The sequence below is a fragment of the Psittacula echo genome (genome assembly GCF_963264785.1).
Source record: "Psittacula echo genome assembly, chromosome: 2".
NCBI classification, from domain to species: Eukaryota; Metazoa; Chordata; class Aves; order Psittaciformes; family Psittacidae; genus Psittacula; species Psittacula echo.
This window is the reverse complement of record NC_137737.1, coordinates 136,801,572-136,829,229: the sequence shown is the minus strand read 5'-3', so window position 1 is coordinate 136,829,229 and position 27,658 is coordinate 136,801,572. Positions and strand designations below refer to the sequence as shown.

At 41.2% G+C, this 27,658-nt stretch overlaps 1 protein-coding gene across 4 annotated transcripts in view; it reads right to left on the bottom strand.

Annotated features, from left to right (window-relative positions):
• Positions 1-534: 534 nt before the first annotated feature.
• Positions 535-27,658, bottom strand: part of PLEKHF2 (pleckstrin homology and FYVE domain containing 2) — a 41,937-nt gene continuing 14,813 nt past the window's right edge. The window contains exons 1-2 of one of the 4 annotated variants that reach the window (XM_080610406.1): positions 23,580-23,637; positions 535-3,913 (exon numbers count right to left, since the gene is read on the bottom strand). In XM_080610406.1, the coding sequence (XP_080466532.1) occupies positions 3,150-3,899 (750 nt within the window). In that variant the 5' untranslated portion in view covers positions 3,900-3,913; positions 23,580-23,637 and the 3' untranslated portion in view covers positions 535-3,149. Of the gene's footprint in view, positions 3,914-16,214; positions 17,169-23,547; positions 23,638-27,658 lie in introns of those variants that run through there. The other 3 variants (XM_080610405.1, XM_080610407.1, XM_080610408.1) reach the window with 3 other exon arrangements.

Here is a 27,658-nt window from a genome sequence, read left to right as displayed (position 1 = left end):
AAAAAAAAAAGCAGGTTAAGCCTACTACAAACAACAAAAGTACAACATACATCAAGACTGACCGTATTTAATCACTATTTTAAGATCTTAAGAGCACAGAAGTTCCAAGAAATGTACTAAGTTAGCCTCCAGTTTGGTACCATGAGAAGTCTTGTCTCCAGCGGTGGTTTGATAGGGCCCAGAGCCAAGACCTGCAGCACTGCGACTGAGCTGCTCAACACCTTGCCCTGTGTGAAGGGTCCTCCAGTCTCTTCCAATGGCTCAGCTGACACTATTCCAACAAAAGCCGAACTCCACAACACGCTTGGTTACCCTTGTTTTAAACAGATACTAAACTGTGCAAGTGGCTTCTAAATACGTAACTACATTTATTTCCAATTTGGTCTTAAGTCTCCTCGTGTATGCTCACACTCCCAGTTTATTAATCCCTCCAGACAGTGAATAAATTTGGTGCTAAAATACTTGCGAGATAAAAACCAGCTGCCCTATTTGGTCACCCTTGAAGGCCCACAGTTAAAGAAAATTAAACACATAGGCTTGAAGCTACACTGTATATTTGTAAATAAAATAATTTGAAAGAACAAGATTACAAAGTACGAAATGAGCCCTTTCAGGAATTTAAGTACAAGAGAAGTCACTGTTAAGTTCATTTTGCAAAGTTTTAAACTAATATCACTGAGGGATAAGAGTAATACCATAAAACACCTTTTTTAATGCTTTTTCAAAAAGCCTGGACCACATACATCAGTTTCAGATGATAACTCCCACACATACAAGTTGGTTTGGTTACAGCTTCAGGGATCAGTGTGGCACAGTGCAAGTTTCGTTCACAGATAAAAAGATATTTGAAGTAGGTACAAGAACATCCTGCAAAATATAGGATATGATCTCTTGGCAACCCTCTTCCCACCCCCTACAAAGTGCTGAAAAGTAAGCACAATATGTAGAAACACAGGGAAAGTACACAGAGATAGACCCTTTAACAAGACAAGTTAATATTTGACAGCTTAAGAAACAATTGCACACAGAAGAAAATAACTGTTAGTCATCATAAGGTATGTATAAGAGAGGTTTGTACTTTGATTCTGTATAAAAACTTAGGCTTACAAGTCTCCATTCCTGAAATATAAATAATGAGAGGTACAAAAAGTAAGCACTATTAACTGGAAGTGCCTTCTCAGAACAGCCCGTTTTCCCCTGCTGCAAGTCACCATTCCCTCATCTTTCAAGGAATAAGTGAATGTAACTACTCATTTCAGCTACTTTTTCAGTATATACAATTGTTTATTGCTTCTGCAGCAATTTTACAGTCTTCCTCGTCCCTAGCTCTCCCCTTTTTATGTTTATTTCAAAGTAGATCAAGTACTTTTCAGTGCTTTTAAAAAAAGCTTACTTTTAGAAATTGCCCAAGCTAGAAATGCTAGAAATATTAATGCAGTTTTCACCTGAAGCGATGTCCTGCACACTATTCATATAGAGTGCCTCCCTAAAGATGCTAAGTGCATCTTCAGCTACCAGAAATCTCAGACAGCTACAGCTCCAAAGTGCTCTGCTCTTTTTTATATATAGACTGAGATTTATAGCATACAGAAAGGGAGACTAGTGCAATATGCAGCATTGATTGTTTATTCAATAAATATTTAACCCAATTATTGCCAATCAAGGCAAACAGTGCAGAAATTGTCACTCAGAGATATAAAAGTGTAACTTTTTATAAAGTCAGTTGTACACTCATACAACTATTTCAAAGAGGTTTTTCTGCTTCAAAATTGACACTACCATTATAAAAAATATAGAAACATAGTATTTGGGGGGTTAACATATCTTTGCAAATCTAACTTTGACATTTATACGGGAACATGACATTTCTGTATACAAGAACTTATTAAAAATAAAAATGAGTATTATCACAGATATTTTCTTCACTGCCGACTTCATTACAGTTCTTAAATACATCTTTCTTGGTCCTGGGTATACATTTAGAATGAAATAACAAGCATCTCACATTTATCCTGAGATCAGCTGTGTAAAAAGGAAAGCCAATTTTTATAAGGAAACTTGCAGGCTTTTTGTTCAAAATAATGAGGCTCTTTCTAAACAAGCTAATAAAATTCCTGGGGGATGGGGGGAAACCTGATCCTCTCCTCAATGTTTTAAGAAACAATTTAGTATTATTTTAGGGAGCTATTTCCAAAAATATATAGGCTATCACATCCAAATGCTCTATCACCCAGCTAAAATTTCAGAACGCATTTGCAAATTTGAAACTTAGAAACTGCTCTGAAAATAAAATACATAAATCCCCATGAAGAGCCACCCTAAGCTTATCATCTCAAGATCCTGACCTGCAATGCAACTCCTGCTAGAAGAACCCCGCTGCAGCCTGTGGGAATCAACGGAGTCTTGGGGTCTGCATGCACAGGTGAGGATATGTGGTTTGGGTCTTCATCGCCCACCACTGGGTACAGTTATGACCTTGTCAAAGCTCCACTTTGAACACAGCAGTTATTTTCAATAGCACCAACAATCTCTCAGATATCAGCATCAGGCAAATACAGACAACACAATAGATGTGTTTCTTCCTGAATCAGCACAATTGGTACAAGGCACTGCTTGGCATAGGAAGTCATAAATAAGAGCAAAACAAGACAATTTCCAAGTTTTGTGACATTTAAGATTGTATGTTATGTCACATTTAAACTCATTACATACCATGGTTAGATAAACACAAGATAGTCTACGGGATTAACCGAAACATCACTGTTCCATGCATGCTTAGTTTTCCTCTCCATATCTGGAAAAAAAATCCCACTTAACAACATAGCAATATGAAGCATTAGGAAGTATGGGCTGTTAAATTAAGAAAGTACATTTAATTCTCCAATCTTCCACGGAAGTCTAACCTAGACACAACTCAAGTATAAGAAGTTGGAAAATATTCTGATAACATTTGCAACAGCCTATCCCTGCAGAGAAGTGAAAGAACTATTGTCTAGAGAACTCATAGATTGAGGCACATTGCAATTGAAGGCATATTTTATGGCTAGAACAGGATTTTTTTTCTGAGGAACCTCACTACAGACTTCCCCAAAAGCAGCTCCATATGGTTTGAAACAAATTGCAACACATGGGAAAAAAACATTTCGTCCTCAGTCGCTACTGTCTTCATCCTCATCATCATCAGATACATCATTTAGAGATGATTTAGGTGACTGGCTGTAGGAGTCTGATCTAGTGGACTGGCAAGCAGTCATCTCCCCTGTAGAAAGAAGATCATAGCAGAAGTCGCAAATCCGTACAGGCTTGGAGGACTGGCTTGGGAGCAGAAACCTCTTTTCAGAGCAAGGCCCGCACACGACAAAGCCGCACTTGCGACAGTGGTGACGACGGTTGACGGGCGTGAATTTTGCTTTCTGACAGCGCATGCACACAGTGGCTTCCGAGTCTGGTACCCAGACAGCTGCATGTTCATTGCTAGGAGTCTTCCCACTTTTGGAAAGCAAATCAGAAACACACTTATTAATGTGGTTCATCCACTCAGACTTCTCTGTAGCGGTGGCAGCATAAACCGCAAAAGACTTTGTTGGTGTTTTGATAAGCCACCCGTTCCGTAAGTCTCCCTCATCCTGGATGGAATCAATAGTGACATTTTCCAGTGGGATTATGTGCTGTTTATTGTATTTCTTCTTCTGGATTACTATATTGCCATAAACAAGAATGTCATTGAACAGGAAAAACTGCCTTGCTTTCGGCTTCTTCCTACACAGCTTTGTTAGTACTCCCTCTCCAATCAGAACGCGACCAGGAATAGTCAGGGGTTGACCAGCTGCTCCAAAGCAGTTTTCCACTATACTTATTCTTCTAGTGTTTGCCTCACTGTTTGCCAAGCGATCCACCATCTTTCACAAGTATCCTAAAATCAGAAAAACAGAAGTTTGTTATTAGAACAAGACGGATTCAACAGCGCCTTCCCCAAGGAAGGTACCAACCCTGCATTTCTTAAAATACCTCACAGACCCTGCTGGCTCAGAGGCACTGACTTGGGCTGGATTTAAATAAGTATTAACACCTAAGAATTTTTAGAAACAGATTAGTCTTTTCTTTTTTAAAGCAAAAATGTTCCATCCAGCTGACAGCTATCTTTATCACACAGACAGCACCTACAGCACTGCACTTGAGAGCCTCTGGCAACAGATGAGAGGTTTCCTCTCCTGTAACATTACTGCATCCTGGTTTAATGTCATATTTCTCCATATTCTCTATATATCCTTCTGCACCTACTCTTGATGGCAAAAGAAAGTATCATCCATCATTCTAAATGCTAATGACAGAAACATCAACTTAACTGAGTAGCTTGGAGACTCATGTTAGCATTGACACAACAAACAAAAAATGTACAACTGATATTCACATAGGAAACCACCACAGCCAAGCTCAGTATTGCTCTTTTTTCAGTATGTAAACCTTAAATCATGGGCTAAAACCATGAATTTACCCACTGCAAACATTTTGTATAGGCCTCAGCTTGCAGCCCTCACCACCTCCTTTCATGACACTCTTTGAGCAGAGAGCATGTCATGGTTGGTGGCCCATCACGCGCTTGCTGCTGCTGCCTTTTTTCAGAACCCCCAGCCTCTCACTCTTCACATACTCAAACCACATCTGCATCCACTATGAGGAGGAGACGTACAGAGGTAGACCAGCACAGAGGACAAGCCACATAGCTCGATACTGCTCCCAAGAAACACTAAGCCATCTGCACCAGCTGAAAATCTAGGCAAGAAACCTTCACATTTTAGGAAGTACTGATGAACCAAAGAGTACATATGTTCCAGTTACAGATTAAAACCACCCTTCACCATTCCCCAAGTAGCAAGTAAGATTTTCCTCTTATAAGGGTAAGATTCCTAAGGCATCCAACAGGGAACTGAAAATAAGAAGTCACTATAGTGACTCACACCTCAGCAAACCACTCTTTTGCCTATCTTTTACCCTAGAGCTTCCCAGGCAGAAGTCAGGCAAAGGAAACTCCTGCCAGATCTGCTCCACAAGCTCCTTCTGAGTACAGCCATGAACCTGAACCATGTACTTAAGAGAGCAGAGAGACAGCTGGCAGAGACAAGTACTAAGGGCAGACCTCTCAGCACACAGAAGACAGCTCCACTGTGCCTTCCTTTCCAGCTACTGCAGGGCTGATGCTCACAGCACCGTTTGGTACAGTCACTGCTTTGAACAGGCCTGAAGGAGAGCAAAGTAGAAAATACTCCAGTGCCTACTACCTGTGCTTCCCAACACAACCACAGTTTGGGAAGTCCTCAACATCCACTTACCTTTTCTTTTAGATTTACACTTCCTGCCACCAATAAAGCATCAGACTGTAACTGAGATTAAACTGGGCTGAAACAAGGCTCAGAACTGATGCTGCTCAAGACTCTTGCTCTGCCATAGCCTGATCCAGTCAATCTTCCTCTGAATCACAGCTCAGATACTCCCTTACAAAACAGGGATAGAAATCTGGTGGCAGAGAAACCTCTCATCAGGCTTTATCTAAATAAGTATGTTAACTGTGCTTACACAAATCCACATGGCCAATGTTAAGTGTGATTAAAAGATAATTTGTAAGTTACTGCTTTGAGAGTTTAATTAGTTCCACACTAAAACAGTCTGACATGAGGGCTCCTTCAGATACAACTAAACTGACCTTTTTTTAAGCTCTGCACACAACATCACCTTGTATCAAAGTCTGGCACTGAAGACAGGAGAATCTATTAACGATACTATATATTATCCAGCACTACTTTCAAATTTTGTGCCTTACAGTATTAGTTACTGTGTGTGAGTAAAAAAAAATAAAACCAGTTTTATGGTTAGTGGAATTACAAAGCCACCAAATTTGAAATTATTTTGATCTGCAGAAGGTCAAGACAAAACACAAACTGCCTTCTAAAAATGGTTCAAGAGATTTAATTGTACCATCAAGGTACACAGGCAAGTACACCTATGCTATTTCTACCAGGTATCAGTCAAAATAAAACCAAGCTGACCTCCATTACTCTGTCCAGCGGCTCATCATTTGATCAAGTACGAAGTATTTTCTTAACAGTAAGCTTAAACCATCTTTGCTGCAAAACATTTTGTTCTTTCATCAGAACAACAATTGCTACCGACTTTATTCGGCTGTCTGAGGACTGAAATGCTTGTCACTTATCTCTAGAAATAAGACTGGAAGTCCAAGTAGAAGTTAATAAATAAATAAATAAATAAATAAAACCCTGTTATTTCCATCTCTTTCACCAGCTCTGCTTTTCTGAATCATTACTCTTGTCAAAGCTCTTGAAGCTTTGTCCATCCCTCCCTTTAAAAGAGGCTCAACAAGTGGGCAGTGAACTAAAACCCTAAATCCTTCTGCAACAAACAGCATAAATCAGTATCATCACAGAAGGAAACAAAGCAGAACCACATCAGCTATCAGCCTCCCTTCCCTGCTCTCTTGTGCCACTACAGAAGCTACACAGTGAATTAAATCAGAGCTGTTCATCAGCTCTGAGATTTGATGAGCTCTGAGTGAGCTCATCAGCTGAGTTTTAGGGCTCAGGTTGGCAGGATAGCCACAGTGGAGGGAGATCACAAAGGGATGGGAAGGAAGGTGCTTAGACAGGTCCTGAATAGAAAGTACATTGGCTGAAACTGATCAGTAAACAGAAGTAATTACAGTATCTTTTTTTCTCTCCCAGAGAACAGCAGAAGACTCAAATTACCTCAATATCTTTTTTCTTTCTTTCAAGCATTCCAAGCACCCATACTTATATACACACAGGGACATGCAATACCCCGCACACACATTTTATCCTGCGTTAAGGTCTACCAACTTTTTTTTTCCCTTCCCTATTTTTTTAAATATACACCTTCCAACTACATACTACCACATGGCAAAGGGTACAATACTTCAGAGTGAGTTTTTTGGTTAAGCAACTGGATTCACTTCTACTGTAGCCTTGTCTAATGCAGAGGTGCCACTATGCAGAAATGCTGTTTGCTTGTCCCAGCTCTTACCTATCTATGAAGGAGAAAGTACTAAGGAGGGAATACAAAAGATAAAACTAGGAGCTTTCTGATGTGCATTTGCTACAGTCCTAGGCTCAAAACTCAAACTACAGGTGCTTGGCTGCCCAAGCACAGGATTTGGAATGAGGGTTATTGTCATTAACTGCCAAATAAGCATTCCCATCTGACAACATACTCGCAATAAACAGCCTTTGCAAGTGCCAAAGCTGAGCCTACAGCTGCTTGGGACTTGGAAAGCAAGGTATCTGTCACAGAGTCAGCATGAAGTTAATTAGTAACACCATGTTCCCTTCGAAGTGGGGAAGGAAACCAGTCAGCAGAGTGCAAAGGAGATAGACCAGAATAATACACTTTTCTGCAGGTATAACACAATATGCACTACTTCTAAGCTTACACTTTCATATGAATTATCTGCAAATTACAGCAAGTTAAATGCTTTTGCTTGTCAACAAGGAGGAACTCCCCCTGCCTCTCCCCCCACCAAAAAAAAAAAAATACCCACAATCATACTGATCATTTTTAGCAAAGCAAGTTCTTGGTGTGAAGTTACAGCGACCTGCAGGAAGCACTGGCTGCTCCACAACTCCAACTCAGCACTCTGCACTCCCTGCCAATAAACAGCAAACTGCTCAAGGTCACCATGAAAGCTTTCAAAATACAAGTCACTGGGAGAAGAAAACGGGGAGAAAAGGCTAAAAGGTTTTAATTAACTGTTCTCTAGGATGATCTAAGAGAAAACAACTCTAACCAGGATCATTTAATAATCATAATGGCCTGAAACCAAGACACATGACTCCAGAGCTTGTACTGAAGAGTGCACTTCCAGCTTGTTGTTGAAAATGATCACTTACTGAACTTAAAGCTAGAATCTGGGGCAAGTTCAGGACCATCAAGAAAGACAAAATAATCGCATCTCTTCTACACTGAAACTTTTGTCTGGAACATCCAACAAACTCTCACCTACCAGCCTCAATTAATGTAGCAAAAGCCATAGACTGCTGATGGATTATTCCACCTTTCCAGGGCATGGGTTGTGTTTTCCTGGACTAACAGATTAGACTTTATAAAATGAGCACTCTGACATTTTTCTCTAGTTTTTAGAGAACTAAATATCAAAAATCCACCTGAAATCCTATGCACGCTAATGCTCATTCACCTTCACTTGCCTCTTCAGAGAAAAGAAGGATGTCTCGAAACAGATAATTACAAACTACTTGGAAAGCATCATGATTACAAATAATAATGAAACATGGAAAAAAAAGCAGATCAGGAACATAAAAAAAAAAGCTATCCCTAAGTCACAAGAAAGAGCTACAGTTACAAGAGGAGGTGCAGCTCTTCTCATCAGGAGCTGTTAAATTAAAATACTGTCTGGACACAAAAAGGAACATTCAAGCCCAAGATGTAACTGATAACCTTACATAGCTTTTGGACTGTGACAAGTCTTTTAGAATTACAAACTTCTCTTAAAGCATATTCAGATATATTCTAAAAGATAAAGGATCTGGGATGAACTGGGTGGCAATATCCTCCTCTCAGCCAGCTAAAACTGTTTTCTGAGGTTCCTACTGTAGGCCACTATAAGAAGCAGTTACTGGATTACGGTCCTCAAGATGCAGAATCTAAAGACCTGATCAAACAAAGCAAGTCCCAAGTGATGGCAAATTCCTGAAAACATGCCCCAAATCTTCCCAGAAGCGAGTGTGGAATAAAGCAGAACCGTGGGCTTCAAAATGACACGCTACACAGCTCCACTTCAGGGGAAAGCAGGAGCACCTCATACATATTTTTGGTTTATGGATGTTATGAAGTAAAAACTCTCAAACTTATTGTTCAGACTTCTAGCACGTTTGATTCCAGTTTCACACTCCTTGCATACGAACTCGCAAAGGTCCCCAGGCTCCTATGCAAGAAGAGACTCCATTTGGCTATAAGGGGCATTAGTCCATCACATCAGATTTATTTTCTGTGTCGAGAATGCAGTGTAGTACTACCTGCTTGTCAAAGCATCACAAAAATAAATCACCTTGTAAGAAAAATTAGCTACACAGGGCTGCACAGTGAGCAGGGTCTAGCAGCCTTTCCAAATAAACAAACCTCAACTCTCAAAATGCTGCAGTAACTTCAGTTTGTCCTCCTCCCCACACACATGCCCTCATTAAGCCCATTTCATGGTGAAAATGCTGGTCAAAGGCTTTCATCTCTGCAATGTAATATGCTATTTAAAGGCGACAAAGTATTTCATGACACAGAAAGCCCCAGCTCCCATACCATATGCAGAACTGTTTTAACACTAAGCTATTTCTAGTTTTACCCACAAGAAGTTTCTACAGAAATAACAATTATGTTATCAAGAGCTTCGTGTTCCCCTCTTTCACTCCAGTTTTACATTTGTAGTCTGTTGGTGAGAAGCATCATCTTCAAAGTGAGCAAACGGAGACATTACTGAAACCTCTGCAGAACCAACAAGTTACCCACTTACCTAAAACACAACCCCTGCTGAGGAACTCACATATTTACTATAGTTACTAACATTCCAGGCTTCTGCAGCAGGAAAATAATTCTGTTATGATTGCTGTGCACTAACAAGTCATTTCCCACATAATTGTTTCTTTCTGCCACTGTATCTTGGTGACCAAACCGACAGCCTCTCAGGGCTCAGTGTTTCTACAGGTCTTACTCAAAATAAGAGAATGTTTCTTTTAAATGCTAGCTCTGCTCCTGATAACAAGGCCAGACTAAGCTGCACAGCTGCAGATGAAGACAGTAAGGAGTCAACTGAAACTCAAGCAACTCTGACTGACATCATTACACCTAATTCAACACTAGAAAAGTCTTCTACTACTACATCAGCACTGTAGCAGATGGCATGATTACCACAGAGCAGAACTATAGATAACACAAAGGTGCTGGAGGGGAGAAATGAGATGGAAAAAGCTACTATGGCATAGTGATGCAGACTGTATACAGCTCAGCACAAGAACACTTCCTCACATCAGCTCAGTGCATGCTATCATCACAACCAGCGCTCCCTTTAGACTGTAGGACAGGCACAGAAGTTATAAACAAAAGGGACAACGGACACACCTGACTTCCCAAGTTTCTTCAGCAATACAGCAGAACCATCACACCACTACTTTTCAGCCTGAACAAGAACAAGTCCTGTCAAGTTCACAGTCCCTGCTAACAAATATTAATTAATAAGCACCTAAATTTTAGCATTAATTTTCTTCAACACTCTTTTAAGGGAGGGAAGTGCTACTGGCCTTGCTGCAATTGCCAGTTCATCTATCAGCAGCTGTACAATTAGCAATTAGGCTGTTAACTATTACATTTAACACACTGCATTAATAAAAACCAGGCAGTCTACATGTCTCAGAGCCATGGTATCAAGATGCAGGCAGCTCATCCATTACTACATACATTCACAGTTAAGGTGACAGCTTTAAAGGAAAAAGTGTAAAAGCTCAGAACCAACCACACAGAGGCCCATCCAGTCCTAAAGCAGCAGCAGATCCTGGACACTTCCAAACCAGACTCAGTAACACGAGTCCAGTAAAAAAAAAATAAATAAATAAAAAAGGATCTGGTCACACCATTAGAATGGATGAAATGAGATGCAGATATTGTTACAGTGAAGCAAGCAGACAGAACAGAAAAGAACACTCAGAAACAGAGGAATACAAAAGGAATAAAGAAAGAAAACACAGGTGTTTTTTTTTTCTAATCGAAAGCACATTATATCCTGCCATACAATAAGCTCCTAAATAATTATCCAGTTGAACAGAACACTGGTTCTTACACCTGCATTTGCACATACAGACTACATCAACTATGTTCCACCATGTACATTCAAATTAATACATTTTCCTCCTTGCTTAAAGGTAATGTACATTTCATAATAAAAGCCTCTGTTTAGAGTCACTTAAAAGGCAAAGTTAAAGGTTGTATGATGGCTGAAGTAGAACTGAATCTTGGTTTATTATATTTAATCACACAAGTTAAACATACACTAAAGGTACAGAAGATCAATACAACTTTTACAGAACAGAAACACATTGTAAATCTAGAACAGTCAAGTACTATCAGCAGACCAGATATTTAACATTAACTCAATGACTGTTTTGTAAGATAATTCATCTTTTGGATCTACAGAGGAACTTTCCTTACAAACAGTTCATCAGGCAGAATCAGTCATTTAGTACAGAGTTATGTATTTTTTCAGTAATAGGCTTCAAGTAGGTGATATACATTATCATAGACTCATTCAGCTTTCCTCTTGCACTTTGTTTATGGAAGGAGGACACGCTACTTTAACTTAGAGTTGAATAAACACAAACAATTCAGTTATCCAGAACACTCATACATCCCTCTGATTTAAAGCTCTGTCTGAACTGGTAATATCATCACCTTTTGTGGACAAACTTTCAACTATGAAGGCATCTTAGTACCATAATACAGTACTCTAATCTCTATTAATATTTTATGTATTGCTCTTAAGAGCAACACTTGACTTTCTGCACCATTGCCAAGTAAAACAGTGTAAATTTCTGAAGTGCAATCTGTTTAAGGAAGCTTTATCAATGTCTAGTGCTTTGAAAATAGTTTTAGTGTGGTAAATTGCTGAACTAAATACACACAGAGCAGATATTCTTCAGTTTCCAGTACAGGTCAGAAGAGAAACCAACATAAATTTTAAATCTTACTTTAGCCTCACTAGTTTCACCTCCTACATAGCCTCCTTCAATACATACAGAGAAGGATGATGCCATCACTTGTCCTGAATGTTTCACTGTGTCATCTTTGTTGGCAAAATTAAGTTTTCTATGCACTTAGATGTGATTAGCTGTAATCAGAACCCAAGCACACGAGTCAGCACTACCTGTCAAGGACCATAAAGGTAATAACAAAAGCTGGATTAAAGATGACACAGAAATAGTAGCCAGAGATATTTAATTAAACCTTATGTCTATCATTCAACATCCAGAATAAAATATTGAGGAAAATTAAGTTTTTAGTATCCATTAATGCATTTATAAATTCATTTATATTTCATTACGGTTGAATACACCTGTTATAATTAACTGCAGGAGTTTTAGTATTAATTTTATCATATATATCCATCATTCACCAGCTGCTTTTTACAAATCCATAAAAAGACAAATTTGACCACAAAGTTAAGTGACATTAAAAGAAATTTCACCAAAAAAAATGATATGTTGAGCGAAGATAGGAGTATGACACTTGTTTTCTAATGGTCTTCACTACTGCTAAAAGCTGACATGACATAGCAACTAAATGCCTGTAGTGTGCTGGAGCTGGCTGTCCTGGATGCTATTTAAAACATCAGATCACAACAACTGTCAGTTAAAGAGAAATACAGCCATCTAACAAGCAGCTCTGCAAGAATCCTCTTCACGGAAGTATTTCCCCAAGTGCTGTATTTAACAAACTGTCTTGCTGTCAGTACTGGAGTGAGCTGGTGAGGACACAGAGGATAACCCTGACAGTATCTAAAATATACAAGTATCAAGAATGACAAAAAGCTACATCACAATACTGTAAAGAAGTAAGAAGGACGAAGAGATTAAAGAGACTGTATCAAGGTAGAAATGACAGCAGGAAAGGAGGCAAGAAGATCCCTTCTAAGTTCTTCGACATAGTCTTTATCCACAATTACTTTTGACTAAGCTGGCTACTGGCTGCAGCATTCAGAAAGGTACCAGCAACAGGACAGAAACTGACTTGATTTACAGACACAAAAAATAAATTAAAAAATTACCTTTTCCTTGAGGCAACATATTCTGTTGCCTCTTTGCACCATTTTTCACACCCTTATTGATTACTGGCATTTATTAAAGTCAACAAGTCAGCAAGATAAAACACCAGAAAAGGATGGTGGCAATACCAAAGCTGCTTTGTACCATTCTACGAAAGCAAAGATGCTTGTGGTATCTTTGTCCAAACACTACAGGGAAAACACTACAAGCAGCTATCAATACTACACTAGGAGGAAAGCAGAGCAGATGATATTGTGGACCTCTCTCAACATCTCATTTCTATGATTCTCAGTGCAATGTTTTCTACATGAATGTGATTTTTGTTTTTTCTTCCTCCATTGTGAAGACATGGCTTCCTGAATTGCACAAGGCTGTGGAGCAATGGCTGTGGGGTGGGGAAACACAGATGAGCTCACTCCCTTACTGGTATATCCAGTACAGACCAGCAGTCTTAACCTTTCATTTGTCTCAGCCTGTTGGATGATGTTCTGGCACCAGCCAGAGACTGGCAGAAACCATGCTGGAAATATGTTAACAGCAACAATGTCCTTTCGTACTGCAGGACCTGTGAATACTCTGCCTTGCCAGTACTTCAGAAATCTTTATATTATTTCTCAGTCCAGAATTTAGTCATGTGCAAATGCATCACAAAAGAAAATGCATGTGTTTGTCTTGTCAGATGTCATCATAAACCTACAATTACCATAATAACCCAGACAGATCTGTTCAGGTTTTGTTTCTAAACTGCTACAAACAACCGTCACCAAGTCTAGTCCCCCCTCTTCTTAAAGGTACAAGGTTGACACCCCTATTTTAACTGCCTAACACCTTACAATTTAGTAATTCTTTCAATACGTTACAGTTAATTTTAGTATACTCTCATTTTCGACTTACAAGGAAGAATTGCCATCCCATTTTAATTGACCGGTTGTCACTCACAGAATACAAATGATTCTAAATTAAGAACAAAGAAAAAAAAAAAAAAAGGTCTTTATTATCAAACCTGCATGGCAAGTGCATTACTTTTCAAATTTGCAATAGCCATTACCCAACTGAGCTAGGAATGCCTGGAAAGCCCAATTCCATGGGGGATGGAGATCATTTCTAGGCAGATCTTTCAAGATGTGTGACCTTATATTCCCCAATCCACACAGAAGCTAGTTTGGGTACAGAAAACTATTTTTAGCAAAAGACGAGCTGTTTTGCCAAGCAGCATATGCATTAGCACAGCAAGAGCAGAGCAATGCTAGTTTACCATCCAGGACATTCTGCTGCACAGTTAGCATGCTGCCCGAGATCTTGTATGCAGGCAAAACCATTCAAGTTCTGCACATCAGCATCTCACAAGGTTTGGTATTTAACACAATAAACCTCAGCTAGAAAGAGAGTACCAATTTAACCTGCTTGTAAACAGAAAGACAAGCTACCACGTCCTGAAGGAGTTGTAATGCTCCATAATCATAAAGGAGGCCAAAGGCAAACAAAGGCACACGGAAGCAGGCTGCCCCACCAGACAAGCTGGGCCAGTTCACAGCCGGCCCTGCACCAATGGTAACAGGAATCACCTTGGCTGTAATGCGCCACATGCCGCAATGCCAGCACCCCTGCTCCAAGCAAGGAACGTGGCACTCATTAATGAGACACAGAGATCCAGAACTGCTAAGTTCCAAAGCTGTTCCCACCACTTTCTCCTGCTTGGCAGTAACAGAATATATGGAGGATGGAAACCCATGCAGCACTAATGGCTTTGCACCACAAGGAAGTATGTTATCAGGAGAGCCTCAATCTACTCCTATACCAGCTGAAAGTGGTTGTTTTTCCCTTCTGTTCCCAGTTTCACTGGAAGAAGTCCTCAAATGCATCTTAGGGGAGAAGAGGCTTCGCTACAGAAGGCCCGGTGCAGCATTCTTGTGAGATATCCAGCTTTTAAATTAAATCAGCTGCTTATTACCACTGTCAAGCTTCTATTTATAATAAACCACAGTAGCAGATACTGTTTTTGTCTGCTGGCATGAGAGAGACAGAGCTACTGCTGGAAAGAAGTTCTCCTTCCCCCACCTGGTAGTCAAGGGCTGGAACAGAGTAACTTCCTTAACTTGTTTCATCTCCATGTCCTTACCCATCTACTGACAATCTGAGCACTCCCCAAGCACTGATACAGGCTTACACAGCTCTGAACAGTACTGCCAGCCCAAGTGGTGCCATTTAAATGAGAAAATTCTGACCACCTTTCAAGATGTGAAAGGGGAGGTAGCCAGCATATGCATGTGGAAAGCAGGTAATGACTAGGATTAAAAGAATTTTAAAACCAGCACAAAACCCCACAGCACACAGCCACACAACCCTGAAAGCTTGAGCTCTGCAAACTGAGGTGAACAGGCAGGCCTGATCCACCATGGACAGTGTTTCCAATTTGACACCAATCTGTTAAAGCACATAAAGGCAACTATAGGTGTATCAAATACTCCCAGCTGTCAGTATACTCAAATAGATAGAAGTAGAAAGACTGAGGTTTTGTATGTTTGTATATATACAAACTATGTATTTATAAAGTATAAACACACATGAGCAATTTTAAATTAATCAACAAGCGATGAACTGAAAAAAGCCCCATACTCAGATCAAATCTTTGCTGTCATAGGAAAACACACCCCAGCATTTTGACCTTCCATTTGCATGTATTAGGAGCACTACCAGTGGTTAGCTTAGCCTCTGGTACTTTCACCTTAGCATCTTTCACCTTAGTCAAAGCACTGGGAACATACACCAGAACATGGTTTCAAAACCAGCTTCTGCAGATCTTGAGCCCAAAAGAGCTGAGGTTCCATATGAAGTTCTCCACAGTTCTGAGTAGCAAAAGGCCATCAGAAGGTCAAAAAACAAACCAACATTAGAAATGTGCCAGAAGAGTCAAAGGCAGAGGCCTGGGACCCTGCTCCAGCTCAAGAAGTTCCAGCAGACACGAATCCCACATGCAGGGTCAGTGCCTAAAAGATCACGCAATCAGGCTGCAATACCAAACACTGGAACACATTTTTCTGTTTAGAGTTTATGTTTTCTACTCCAATTGTTTAGCTGTTTGAAGAGTCTCCCCTAGCCAATGTTATTTTCCAGTTTGGCAGCAGTTTCCTACCCCTCCCTTCCAGGCTGCCTGACAGGCATTGCATTGTGCCCTCCCCATCCAATATGCTGCCTGCAAAGGAACAGCTTCACTGCTGACAGCCCACTTCAGCAACACTGGGCACCCATTTGGGCTTGAAAACAATGTGACATACAAACTACTACTATACTTGACATGAAATGGACATTAGGTGAGGGACATGAAAACTCAAAGAGATCTGACCAATTTCAGAGCAAGCTAGATACTACCTTTATTCTTGCCAACGCAGCACAGTGAAGAGAATCCACAGCATCAACATACTCTTTAAATCTTGAAACAGACTTAACTAAATTATTTCAGGGAAGGCACACAGCATCATTAGGATAGAAAAAACTGATCCAGATACAGTTGTCCTAAAAAAAAAAAAAAAACAAACAAACAAAAAAAAAACACCCAAAAAACAAAACAAACAAACAAACAAAAAAAAAACCAACAAAAAAACCCCACCAAAGCGTTGCTAAATCCACCTTGCAAGCAGGCTCTCCAAAACCAGACCGGTTGTGTGGTTTGTTGTTATGGATTATTGTATTTAGAGCACATACGGAGGTAACTTGCCAACAGCTAGCTAGACCGTCTCCCCATCAGCATGAAAAATTTAGATTTAGGCTTAAATAGTATTTGCCAGGATCCCGCTTGTAGAATCTTTAACCTACAAGTAGAGAACATTTATAGAAGCATTTCCAATGAGTATCTCTTATAGAATCATAGAATAGTTTGGTCAAAGATCATCTAGTGCAAGCTTTTATTTTAAAACCATCACTCCTCATCCTATTGCAACAGGCCCAGCTAAAAAGTCTCTCTCCATCTTTCTTATACACCCCTTTTAAGAACTAAAAGCCACAATAAGGTCTCCCTGGAGTCTTTTCTTCTCCAGGCTGAACTTTCTCAGCCTTTCCTCACAGGAAAGGTGATCCATCCCTCTGATTTTTGTGGCCCTTCTCTGGACCTGCTTCAACAGGTCCATTTCTTTCCTGTGCTGAGGACCCCAGGTGGGGTCCCAGCTGAGAGGAGGGGCAGAATCATCTCCCTTGACCTGATGACCATGCTCCTTTGGATATGGCCCAAGATGCAGTCAGCTTTCTGGGCTGCAAGTGCACGCTGCCAGCTCATATCCAAACTTTCATCCACTGGTACCCCCAAGTCCTTTCCTGCAAGACTGTTCTCAGTCCCTTCATCCCTCAGCCTGTACTGATACCAGGGTTGCCCCAACCCAGGTGCAGGGCCTTACACTTGGCCCCACTGAACCTCATGAGGTTTGCCTGGGCCCACCCCTTGAGCCTGTCCAAGTATCACAGTATGTTAGAGATTGGAAGGGACCTAAAAAGATCATCTAGTCCAATCCCCCTGCCAGAGCAGGAACACCTAGGTAAGGTTACATAGGAATGTGTCCAGGCGGGTTTTGAATGTCTCCAGAGAAGGAGACTCCACAACCCCCCTGGGCAGCCTGTTCCAGTGTTCTGTCACCCTCACTGAGAAGACGTTTCTTCTCAAGTTTAAGTGGAACCTCTTGTGTTCCAGTTTATACCCATTACCCCTTGTCCTAGTCCCTCTGGATAGTTTCCCATGCCTCAGGCGTGTCAGCTGCACCACTAAGCCTGGTGTCATTATACACAAGTATACACTAAAACCAGCACCACCTAGATTTCAGAGCACCTTCATATTTTATCACTTGAAAGCTACCAGAACATCTCCATGTTCAAAAAAGCTTCATCAAGTTAACAGAATTCTGTTTTCCCTTTCTTCATGAATGCATGCTAATGACATGCCTGACTTCATTCACTGGCTTATGTCTTTTTACGGTGCACAAATACCTAAACCAGCCAGTGTTAGGGGAAAAAAAAAAAAAAGTTTTCTATTTTAAGTTGTCTTTAGATCACTACTATAACCATATACTGAACTTTAACAGTCTAACAAGGACCAGACTATAGGTGATTGATTACAGCATGAACAAGCTATGAGTCACCAAGTAGTCAGCACTAGGCAAGAGCTATTAATTACCTACAAATATCTGCAACACAAAAGGAATTTGCTGTTTTAAAATAAAGCTAGCTAAATGCAAAGTTTTCCCATGCAGTCTCAGTTTACAAGCACAGCAGGCATAACCACATCATCACTATCTCATTTTTATCGTATCAGTATTATTTTTCCCCATGCATGTGTCCTTTAAATTCACGTACCCTCTTGTTACAGGAAGAGAAGATTCACAATGAAGAGGTTTCTTTTACCAGCTCACTAATTCCAAGCATTTCCACAAAACTAAACAAAACACAAGCCAAGTAATAACACCCAACCTTCTCCTCTGATCAGGTGCAGTCACCTCAACTTGCTGCTGCTCTTAACCTAAGTAAGTTCAGAAATCTCCGCTTCAGGGGGCAAACCTAATGCTGCTTTACACTGCAGAAACCCTTTCAGGAAGCGAGGCAGCCGGCCACTACCTAACACAGTCAGACAAAGCACTGCTGCTGCACATTTTCTATATTACAGCAGGAAGACCAGAATATTCAGACATACTTAGTTCCTTAACTTTCTAACTCCTTACAAAAAAAAGAGAGTCAAGCAATATCTACCACTAGTTTACCAGCAAGAACAGACTAAGGGTACATATGGCAGGCTGCAGGGATTCTTCTTCCTACCATTTAAACCTCCTGAAACAAGTTGCTTAAATCAGTACCAAAAAAATGTCTCAGGCCCCAGCAGCCATGTGCACAGCAGGGCTGTCATCAGGCTGCAACCTCCAGCACAGCAGAAATCAGGGGCTGAAACACAGCTCAGGGCTTGGAATCAAACCACATGTTGCGATTTTTAGGAAGGTTGACAATATTGAAGTGCTGCAATCACGGACCTGTCACTGTCACCCCCAGTAATATTTAAAATGTATTTATCCAGCAATTTAAAATACATAAGCCAATAAGCCAAGTGTTGAATTGCTCTTTCCTGAGCAAGGGACATAAGCCCTTTTTATAACAAATGCCTAGTGAAAGATGAAGGTCAAAAAAACCCCTAACATCTGATAGCCACTGTCAAAAGCCAAAAGGACAGCTTTAACAAAGGTAAAAGAAGTTTGTCAATCTTCAGTGTAACCAGCTTTTCAGCCCGAACCTGTGTGTTAGAAGGGCAGTTCATGTGTCTCCATGCTGCTAACCTAGAGCAGAATGGGAGGGGGAGAAGAGAGAAAAGAAAAATTAACAAAACCAGAATCTCACTGTCACAGACAGCTTTCAGAACAGAAGTGCACTAAAAATCAGCCTCAGAAGTTTTACATTACTGGGAATTCATAGCTAAGTTAGGAGAGATTTAAAGCAGAAGAAGGGAGTTAAAAAAGAGTCATTTCCTGAAACCACCCCGTAATCACAGCAGCTTACTGTAGGTGGCCTTCCTGGGAAATGCACTCACTGGCCTTTTTGCCTTTTACTGCTTGTCAAATGCATTTGATGCATTTTAAAGTTATAGAGAAAGCACTTGGAGTACAGACGTTAGAGCACTCAGCACAACCCAGTCCTCCGAGTGCAATAAACAGCATCCAGAATACCACAGGGGCTCGTGCTCCACCTGAGTCCCATCCAAGAGGCCATTTTCCATTGCTCTCAGGCCCTTACTGCATAGCAAAGATGACAAGATCTAAATGAAACCTTGAGACATGCACAAAGGTCTGCACTGGAGTTAACCTGCACAGCAAATTGTTTTGAGAAAGATGCTGCCTGACAACCTGAACAGCAGTGTGTATGGTGCACTCTTTAATATTTATTTGCATTAACAAATTATGCATACTCTTTAGAAATGTAAATGTCAAAGAACATGCTGAAGCTTTTCCTTTTGCAGAAGTCATGCTACGTACTTAAAAGCAAAATGATTACCTGTAGATAATATATACCACTTGAGGTACAACAGGTACCTAGTGAAAACTAAAGCTGCTGACAGCAAGATCTGATACATCTAGCAATCCCTCTGAATCTGTTTGAATCAGTATAGCTTCTCAAAGGATTGCATCTCACCACAGTAACTAACTGCTTGCATGTTGTCTTACATTCAGGAACAGGAGGTGGAGGGGATATAGAGAGAATATTCCTCTATTTGAAATCCTTAATTTTCAATTGCTTTTTCTTCTTTTACACTTGTAAAAAATGCCCAAATCCTGCTATATTACATACACAATATGCTTCACACTGTTTCACTGTAAAACATAATGATGCAAAGAGGAAAAAAAAAAAGCCACTCCCAAATATTATTTTAATCCTTAAATTACTTACAATCACTAACAAGCTAAAAAAAAAAAAAAAAAAAACACCAAACCCAAAAAACAAAAACAAACACATAAAGCATCATTATGTCCAAGGTGGCAGCACTCCTGCCTAGTAATGTAACTTTAAAATCTAAAGTAAACATATGAGCGCATTTTTGACTATGTAGTATTAAAGTGGCAGCCTGAAAAACAAGAAGTACTCTTCTGTTCAATAACACTTCTGGCACAATAATGTTTATTTTCCTAAAAGGAGAATCTCTGTCCTACAACTCTCCATCAAGCCACTTCTCATGTGAGCAGACTCGTTTATTTCAACAAGACTACTCGCGTGGCTCAGTTTGCAGGACTCTAAATGCCAACACAGCTTTCATCACATCTTATAGCATATGACAACAACAAAATAATCTGTAGCATGGTAAACATGTTCCACCACACCTACCTACACAGTAGCTTTTTACTCCCCTCAACTACAAAAACAAGTCCTCTGCTAAATCATGACAACCAAAGGTATTCTACAAACCTGGATAGGGAGAAAAGTTTTACCTACACAGTTCTATTTCAAAAGCCTATTTCTTTTTTTTTATCTTATATAGTCTCTTTCAGAACAATGTACAGATTATCAAACTTCTATCAAATTATTGAATCCCTGAAAGCAGTAAAATATACAGGTATCATCTATAATTTTTTAAAATTACATAAATAGAAAAGTTTGAACATTAACAGAACTTGGAATAAGCCACAAATGTACCTTTAGAACTTAAAGCAGTACAGAATAAGATTTAATTTCTTAATACAAAAAAAAAAAAAAAAAAATCAAAAAATCAACTTTCTTACCTACCAACATCTAAGAAATGTATCCATTGCTAACAATAGGGTTTCCTTATTTGACATCACCTGCTAACAAATCGTTTTTAGGAACAAAAATTTGCATGCTAATTTTTTTGCTTGACCACCACTTCCAACATTTTATTTAACAGACACACATTTTAAGATTATTATGTTCAAGTATGAAAAACTTCAACTCTCCCTCATCTACATGCCACACTTTGACTCTCAGCTTTCACTTTAACATCTCTAGCCCTCTCTGGTGAAGACAAGTCACCAGAGATTCTGCAAGTGTTAACAAAGGCAGTGTTTGTACCCTGCACTCACTTGGCTCTTGGAAAGGAAAATGAGATGTGCCAAGCTCTTGTCATATCATGCCTCACCTGAAACTGCACTTCCATCTCTCTTTACTGCTCTGAAATCTTCCTGCATCCACTAACCCTAATAGTGAAACCTAAGTCACTGTGTTGTTTGAATTAAACAATCATTTTACCAATTATATTTTCTGTAAACTAAAGCACTTCAGGATATTACAGGCAGATCTTCTATTAGTCCAGGGATGTACAAATACTAGAGTTAAGCCTTAGCCCATAATGTAAAGGAAACACAGTTCTTGCTAAAGAATTATTTCATCACTTTACCTACTGAAAACTTGCTTCTAGGTGAAAAGACACTACTCTGTCTCCTTCTACAGAATAAGACAGAGAAAGCTGATCCAAATTCTTCAGCTCCAAATTTCTACTCACCCATTTTCATTTAGCATTTAAGGGACTCCTTATGTGTGTTTCTATGCAGAGCAAAACTCACTTCAAAAGGCACGTGGCTGATCTGCATTCAGAAGCGAGAATTCAGGACTCAGGCTCACACCACTCCATTTTCACTGCTGTTTTAGCATTAGCAGCACAGCACTTAGGAAAATGATATTTAACAAACTGAGCTGATATACATGACATTTAACTACACAAGGATTCTTATTTCTCACTCAATTAGTCAACAATATTTAGATTATATATTATATATTTAGATTATATATTACATATTTAGATTATATATTATATAGGTTAAAAGCAAGAACATTGCTGTCTGGGCTAAAGAACCAATTCCTTTCTGCATGCTGATGACTGCTTACAAAGCAAATAATTGATAGGGTTTAAGCACTGATTACACTGTCATCTTTAAAAACTTCCCTTCTTTCAGGTAGCCATCCCTAAAATAACTTAATATACAAGTCTTGGAAGCTCTCTATTTCTGGAAAGAGGAAATGGCAATCTCAGTTCCGAAACTGATCCTAGTGTTGTGGGTTTGATTTTAGACTCACTTTACCTACTGCATTAACCTCATCCGAACTTAAGCTGTTACGCACACTGCAGCCTTGGATGCAGTGTTATGTCAAACAAGCATCAAACCCTACAGTAACTACTCAGCACACTGGACCCCGAGTTAGGACTTAACGATGATTCTGGAACCACTCAGTTCAACCAAAATCAAAGCAAAGGAGTCCTTTAAGATATAAGAGGTCGGGTTGGTTATCAGCACTCACTACACTGCCGCTCGACGTCAAAATTTGCGCGGCAGCAGTTTCATTGCGCGGGGACAAAGCCGGTGCCCGGCCGCGCTGCTCCGCCTGCTCGCCCAGCGCTCCCTTGCCAAGACAAGCAGTTTTGCCATTTATAAACATCGCTGTCTGTGCACACAGGACTTCAAATGAGGCGAGAGGAAAACCATGTGGCTGTGTTTTCATGAGCGGCTTTCAGGCAACAGCCACATATGTCTTCGGCAGAGCAGTCACGTTCCTCTCCAAAATAACCGAGTTTCACAGAAAAACACCCCAGCACCTCACGCCGCTCGCAGCCGAGCCACTCGCGGTTCCGCTGCTCAATTTGCACCACAGCACCAAGACTGTGCAGGGGTTTCTCTCCCAGTTGGGCACGGCGAGCAGCGCTCTCCCGGCGACGGGCTGCGCCGCGGGGCCGCCAGGGAAGGAAGCGCCCTCCGCCCCAGCCCGACGCGTCTCGTTCCGTCCCCCCACCCCACAGCAAGCGGCCGCCGCCCGGGCCTCGGCGCCGGTCACGAGTTGGGCAGTTTCGGGCACTTACGTAACACAGCGGAGCCGCTGTTGTTTTCCCCCAAGCTCCTTCCCCAGAGCCCGCAACTCCCGCAGTTCCCTGGGACAAGCCAGCGCCAACCGCCGCCCTTCTCCTCTACGGATCCTTCCCTCACCGCCGCCTCCCTCCCGGCGGCGGGAAGCAGCAATACCACCAAGGGCGGGAGGCTAGGAGCGCCCCAGCGGGACAGCCCCGCACGGCAGCTTCCAGCGGAGCCCGGCGCCGCCTCCCGCCGGGGGAGCTCGTTCCCCACCAGGCAACCCCTTGCTCCCAACATGGCCGCAAAAATCGGCCGGAGCCCCAGCGGGGAATTGCTCCGCGTGGAAAGTTTCCCTCTCCGTCCCCGACCGGCCCCAGCTGCCGAACACCCACCAGCCGAGACACACCGGCACCGCACTGCTCACCCAGCGCCCTCCACTCCGGCTGCCGCCCCAGCGCCCGGCCACCACCCTCTCCCCTCACCGCCGCGCTCATACACCCCACCGCCGGGGGACGGACTCCGAGATACCGCCCGCGCGGGGCGGGGCCGCCGCCATCTTGGGAGGAGCCGGGCGGCGGGAAGGGCTGAGGTGGTTCCACAGCGGGCGGTTGAAGCGGCGAGCTGGGCCCTGAGGAGCTGCCCGGCGCCTCGGCCCACGGGTGGCACCTCGTGGATGAGGGACTGTGAGACACGAGAGAGTTACCTCAGGCTTTCTGTTGAAATCCCCACGTTCCCATTCTTTCTACACCATGTCGGGTCCATGGTTTGTGTCCGTGGCTCCAAGCATGCTCTCCCAGAAGTAAATAAGGATGGTCATGTTTTCTGTTACCTCTCTTTACACAGAACACATAAGGGAGTTATTAACATAGAATCATAGAATCATCTGGGTTGGAAAAGACTTTTAAGATCATTCAGTCCAATCTTTACCCCAGGACTGCCAAGACCACCACTGAACCATGTCAGTGTTTTAGTTTGAATAGTTTCCGGTCAGCTTGAAGAAACCACGGCAGGTCTGCCCGCACAGCTCCCACCAGAAGCTGCTGGAACCATCAACACAAGGAGCCCCTTCCCTCCTTTCCCGTACAGTTTTTAATGTCTACACATCAAGTCATCCAGAGCAGTGTTTTCCAGATCTGGCTGGTTGATCAGTAGCTGATATGGCCCTTCTAAGATTCCCAGGCACTGTTGGCTGCTACCGAAGGGGGAGCATGGCTGGGGTGTTTGGGGAGCTGTGGAGCAGGAGGGAAGGGGGCACAGCTGCCCTCTTTCAGTGTTAGCACCATGCACTGCTCTGTACTGCTCTGGTGCCAAAGTCTGTGCTCTGGAAAATGGCCTGAGGTGCTTTTTCTTGAAACAGTTTCACTTAAATGCAATATAGCAGGGTTTCATTTCCCACATTTCACATTATTGAGCAATAATGTGGTTGGTTTCTGTGAGATAAAAAATAAGAGTATTTAGACTGGAGGGCTTTCCAGTGGTGATAATGAACCCAATGAAGTTTCTGAATTTCATCTTAATTTTTTACCCCAGCTCAGACAGGGACATGGATAGGCAACAGTCGCATCACCAAGCTGGGTCTCTCCTGCTGTGAGAGAAGGACATGGGGAAGAGAGCAGGACATGGAGGGCTGAGCACACATGGCCTCCCATCCTACAGAACAGCAACCAGGTCATCTGCTTCTCCCCTCAAATCCAGCCAGTGTTCAGCCTGAGCTTAATGCTGCCCTAAGGGTTTACTGAAGGACAAAAATGAAGGACCGGTGCTGTCACTCTTGTAACAGAAATAGCTTCTGGATGTGGAGTACATTCAAAAGCTGCTGTGTGGACAGCTGTAAAAGACTACTAACATACATTCAGATATCTTCCCAGCTCCATGACTGACCAAAGCAAGCAGGGCTGCTTGAACCCACATCTCTTCTGCAACAGATACGGTCCCTTGCAGTGGACCCTGATGAAGAGCCAACAAAGATTGCACAGCTGAAGGAGAGCAAATCTCTCACCAAGTCAAGAAACCCATGCAAGCCACGTGGATTCTATGCAGAAAACAAACACTAGCTAGAATACGAAGCATGCATGAAAAACATTTTATATCAATGCTTTTTATTTCTCTAAACAATACTGTGGTAGCTTTTTAAGCCCTGGTGTAGACACATATATGTTGCCTGTCAACAAATTTATTTTTTTAGAGCATTTCTGCAAGTTTTCTTTTTCATTCCTATCACTTCCTCACTCCTTTTGGGAATCCGTTCGTTTTGTTGTAGACAAAAATAGAAGGAAAAAAAAAAAAAACAAACCCGAAAACCCAACAAAAAAAAGCTCCATAATACTCAAAAGAGATGACTCTCCTGTGCAAAATCAATAGCAGCCTTAAGCGGCGTTTGACTTTGTGCCCTTTCCCCAACAGTGACCACTAGTGGAGACTTAAGAAAAACAACTAAAAATAGAGCAATTACGTATTTATCCCATTAACTGAGCTTCTATTAAGGCTTCTTTTTTTGGGGGGGAGGGAGGAATGTGTTCTTCACGTGATAGAGATGGCAATTCATATGTTCCTTAATAGGCACCAGCTGACAATAAATCCCTAAATTTATCTAATTCCTTTTTTCACCGTAGTACCGTGTTGACTTATTTATTTTTTATAAATGTGTTATTCAATGACTGAATGATTGAATTGATGGATTTAAACTCGAAGAGGGCAGATGCACATTAGATATTAGGAAGAAGCTCTTTACTGTGAGGGTGTGAGGCACTGGTACTGGGTGCCCAGAGAAGCCGTGGCTGCCCCATCCATGGCAGTGTTCAAGGCCAGGCTGGACGGGGCTTGGAGCAACCTGGTCTAGTGAAGGTTTGGAACTGGGTGACCTTTAAGATCCCTTCCAACCCAAACCAGTCTGTGATTCTGTGATTATTTCAAAATAAATTAAAATATATATTAGGTATAAATATATGTTACTAAAATTTTGCCATCATCTATTTCTATTCATTTTATGAATAAAAAGTATACTTTGTATTTGAAAAATTATTACACCTGCTTGCTAACCTTTGAGCAGTTAGTTCTTGGCAAACCCACCGCAGCCAACTAACCAGCCGACCAGAGCCTAAGATGAACCATGGAAACTTGCGGTTAATCATTTCTGATCACCACAGTTCTCTAAACTGAACTCAGGTCAGCGAGTGATTTAACTTCAGTTGCGTCAATGTGAGGTTAGAATTTTACTCTTGGCATAAGAAAAAAAATTGTTAGCAGCAACCAGACCACACTTGGGAAACAGCCAAGTGACAAATAAAGATTCTCACACCATTTTTATGGAATTACATTCAACATTCGTAAAATTGATGTATTATGGTTCTTATTTTCCATGTAGCACGAATAAGAACAGGCAGCCAAAGGACCATAATTCAGTAATCAGCTTTAAGCATTTCCCTTTTAAAATAAAAACATGCAAGTGTATGGGCACTTTTGCAAGGAAAAAAGCACAACATTTGTCTATCTCATGTATTATAAACCAACATGTCCAGTAAAACAGGACCATCTGCAATTTTATGTTCTTGTAAAATATTTTGTCAAGCTTATGTTAGGAACATGAATCTCTGGCTGTTAGATATCATCCAAATCTGTTGCAAAGGTTTGAGAGTTGCATTAAATTCAGATCTACTGTTGCATAATGAAGAGCTTTTTCACTGATGTATTATGAGAGCCAGTATCTGTACACATACAACAGAACCCAAACCTGGGGACTCAAATTCAAGGGCACGGACTGATTTCCAACCTCTCTGGGTTAAAACTGCGTTTGTTCTGTAAATTTAGCCCCAAGCTGTAAACTTGAATCCAGATGGTTATTATAGGTTATCTGTAGGCTTTGTCTCAGTTTTCAGTTGAGCTCTGTCCTACAACTATTACCAGAGTTTAAAATTTTAACATACCTCAAAAGCTAAATTGCAAATAGATAGGTGACTTTTGAAGTGAGATCAACATAGAATACAATGCACTGCTTTTTCTTTCTGCCCCTCTGCTGTACACACCATACAGATGAGACTCAGCAATAACCCTTTCACACCGTATCATAACGAACAACAGAGCCAGGAAGGCTCAAGCCAAGCTCATTTTCTGATGGATCACTTCTCTGATACTGACAAAAAAGATTGCTGGCTTTGACACAGCAAGGATTTCTGCTCACCATCTGTATATTCAAAATCTCTTTGGAACTACTAGAGGGCAATTATGGATCAGCCAAGGGAAAACTAACAAAATCCATCATTTGTGCTCTGAGTTTTCATACAATGAGAATTCATCATAACCAAGAGGCTTGCACTCGTTGTACACCTAAGGTATGAAAGAATTTGGCAAAGGAGTAGCCACAAGAAGCATGGCCTTCCCCTAGAAGTAATGTTTATAATAGAAATTCATATAAACATAGAACAACCTTTCTTTAGCATTCATCCCGTTTTCATTGCAGAACCTCATTTCTCTTCCAAAGAGCATTCTTTTTCCTCAGTTTCCACA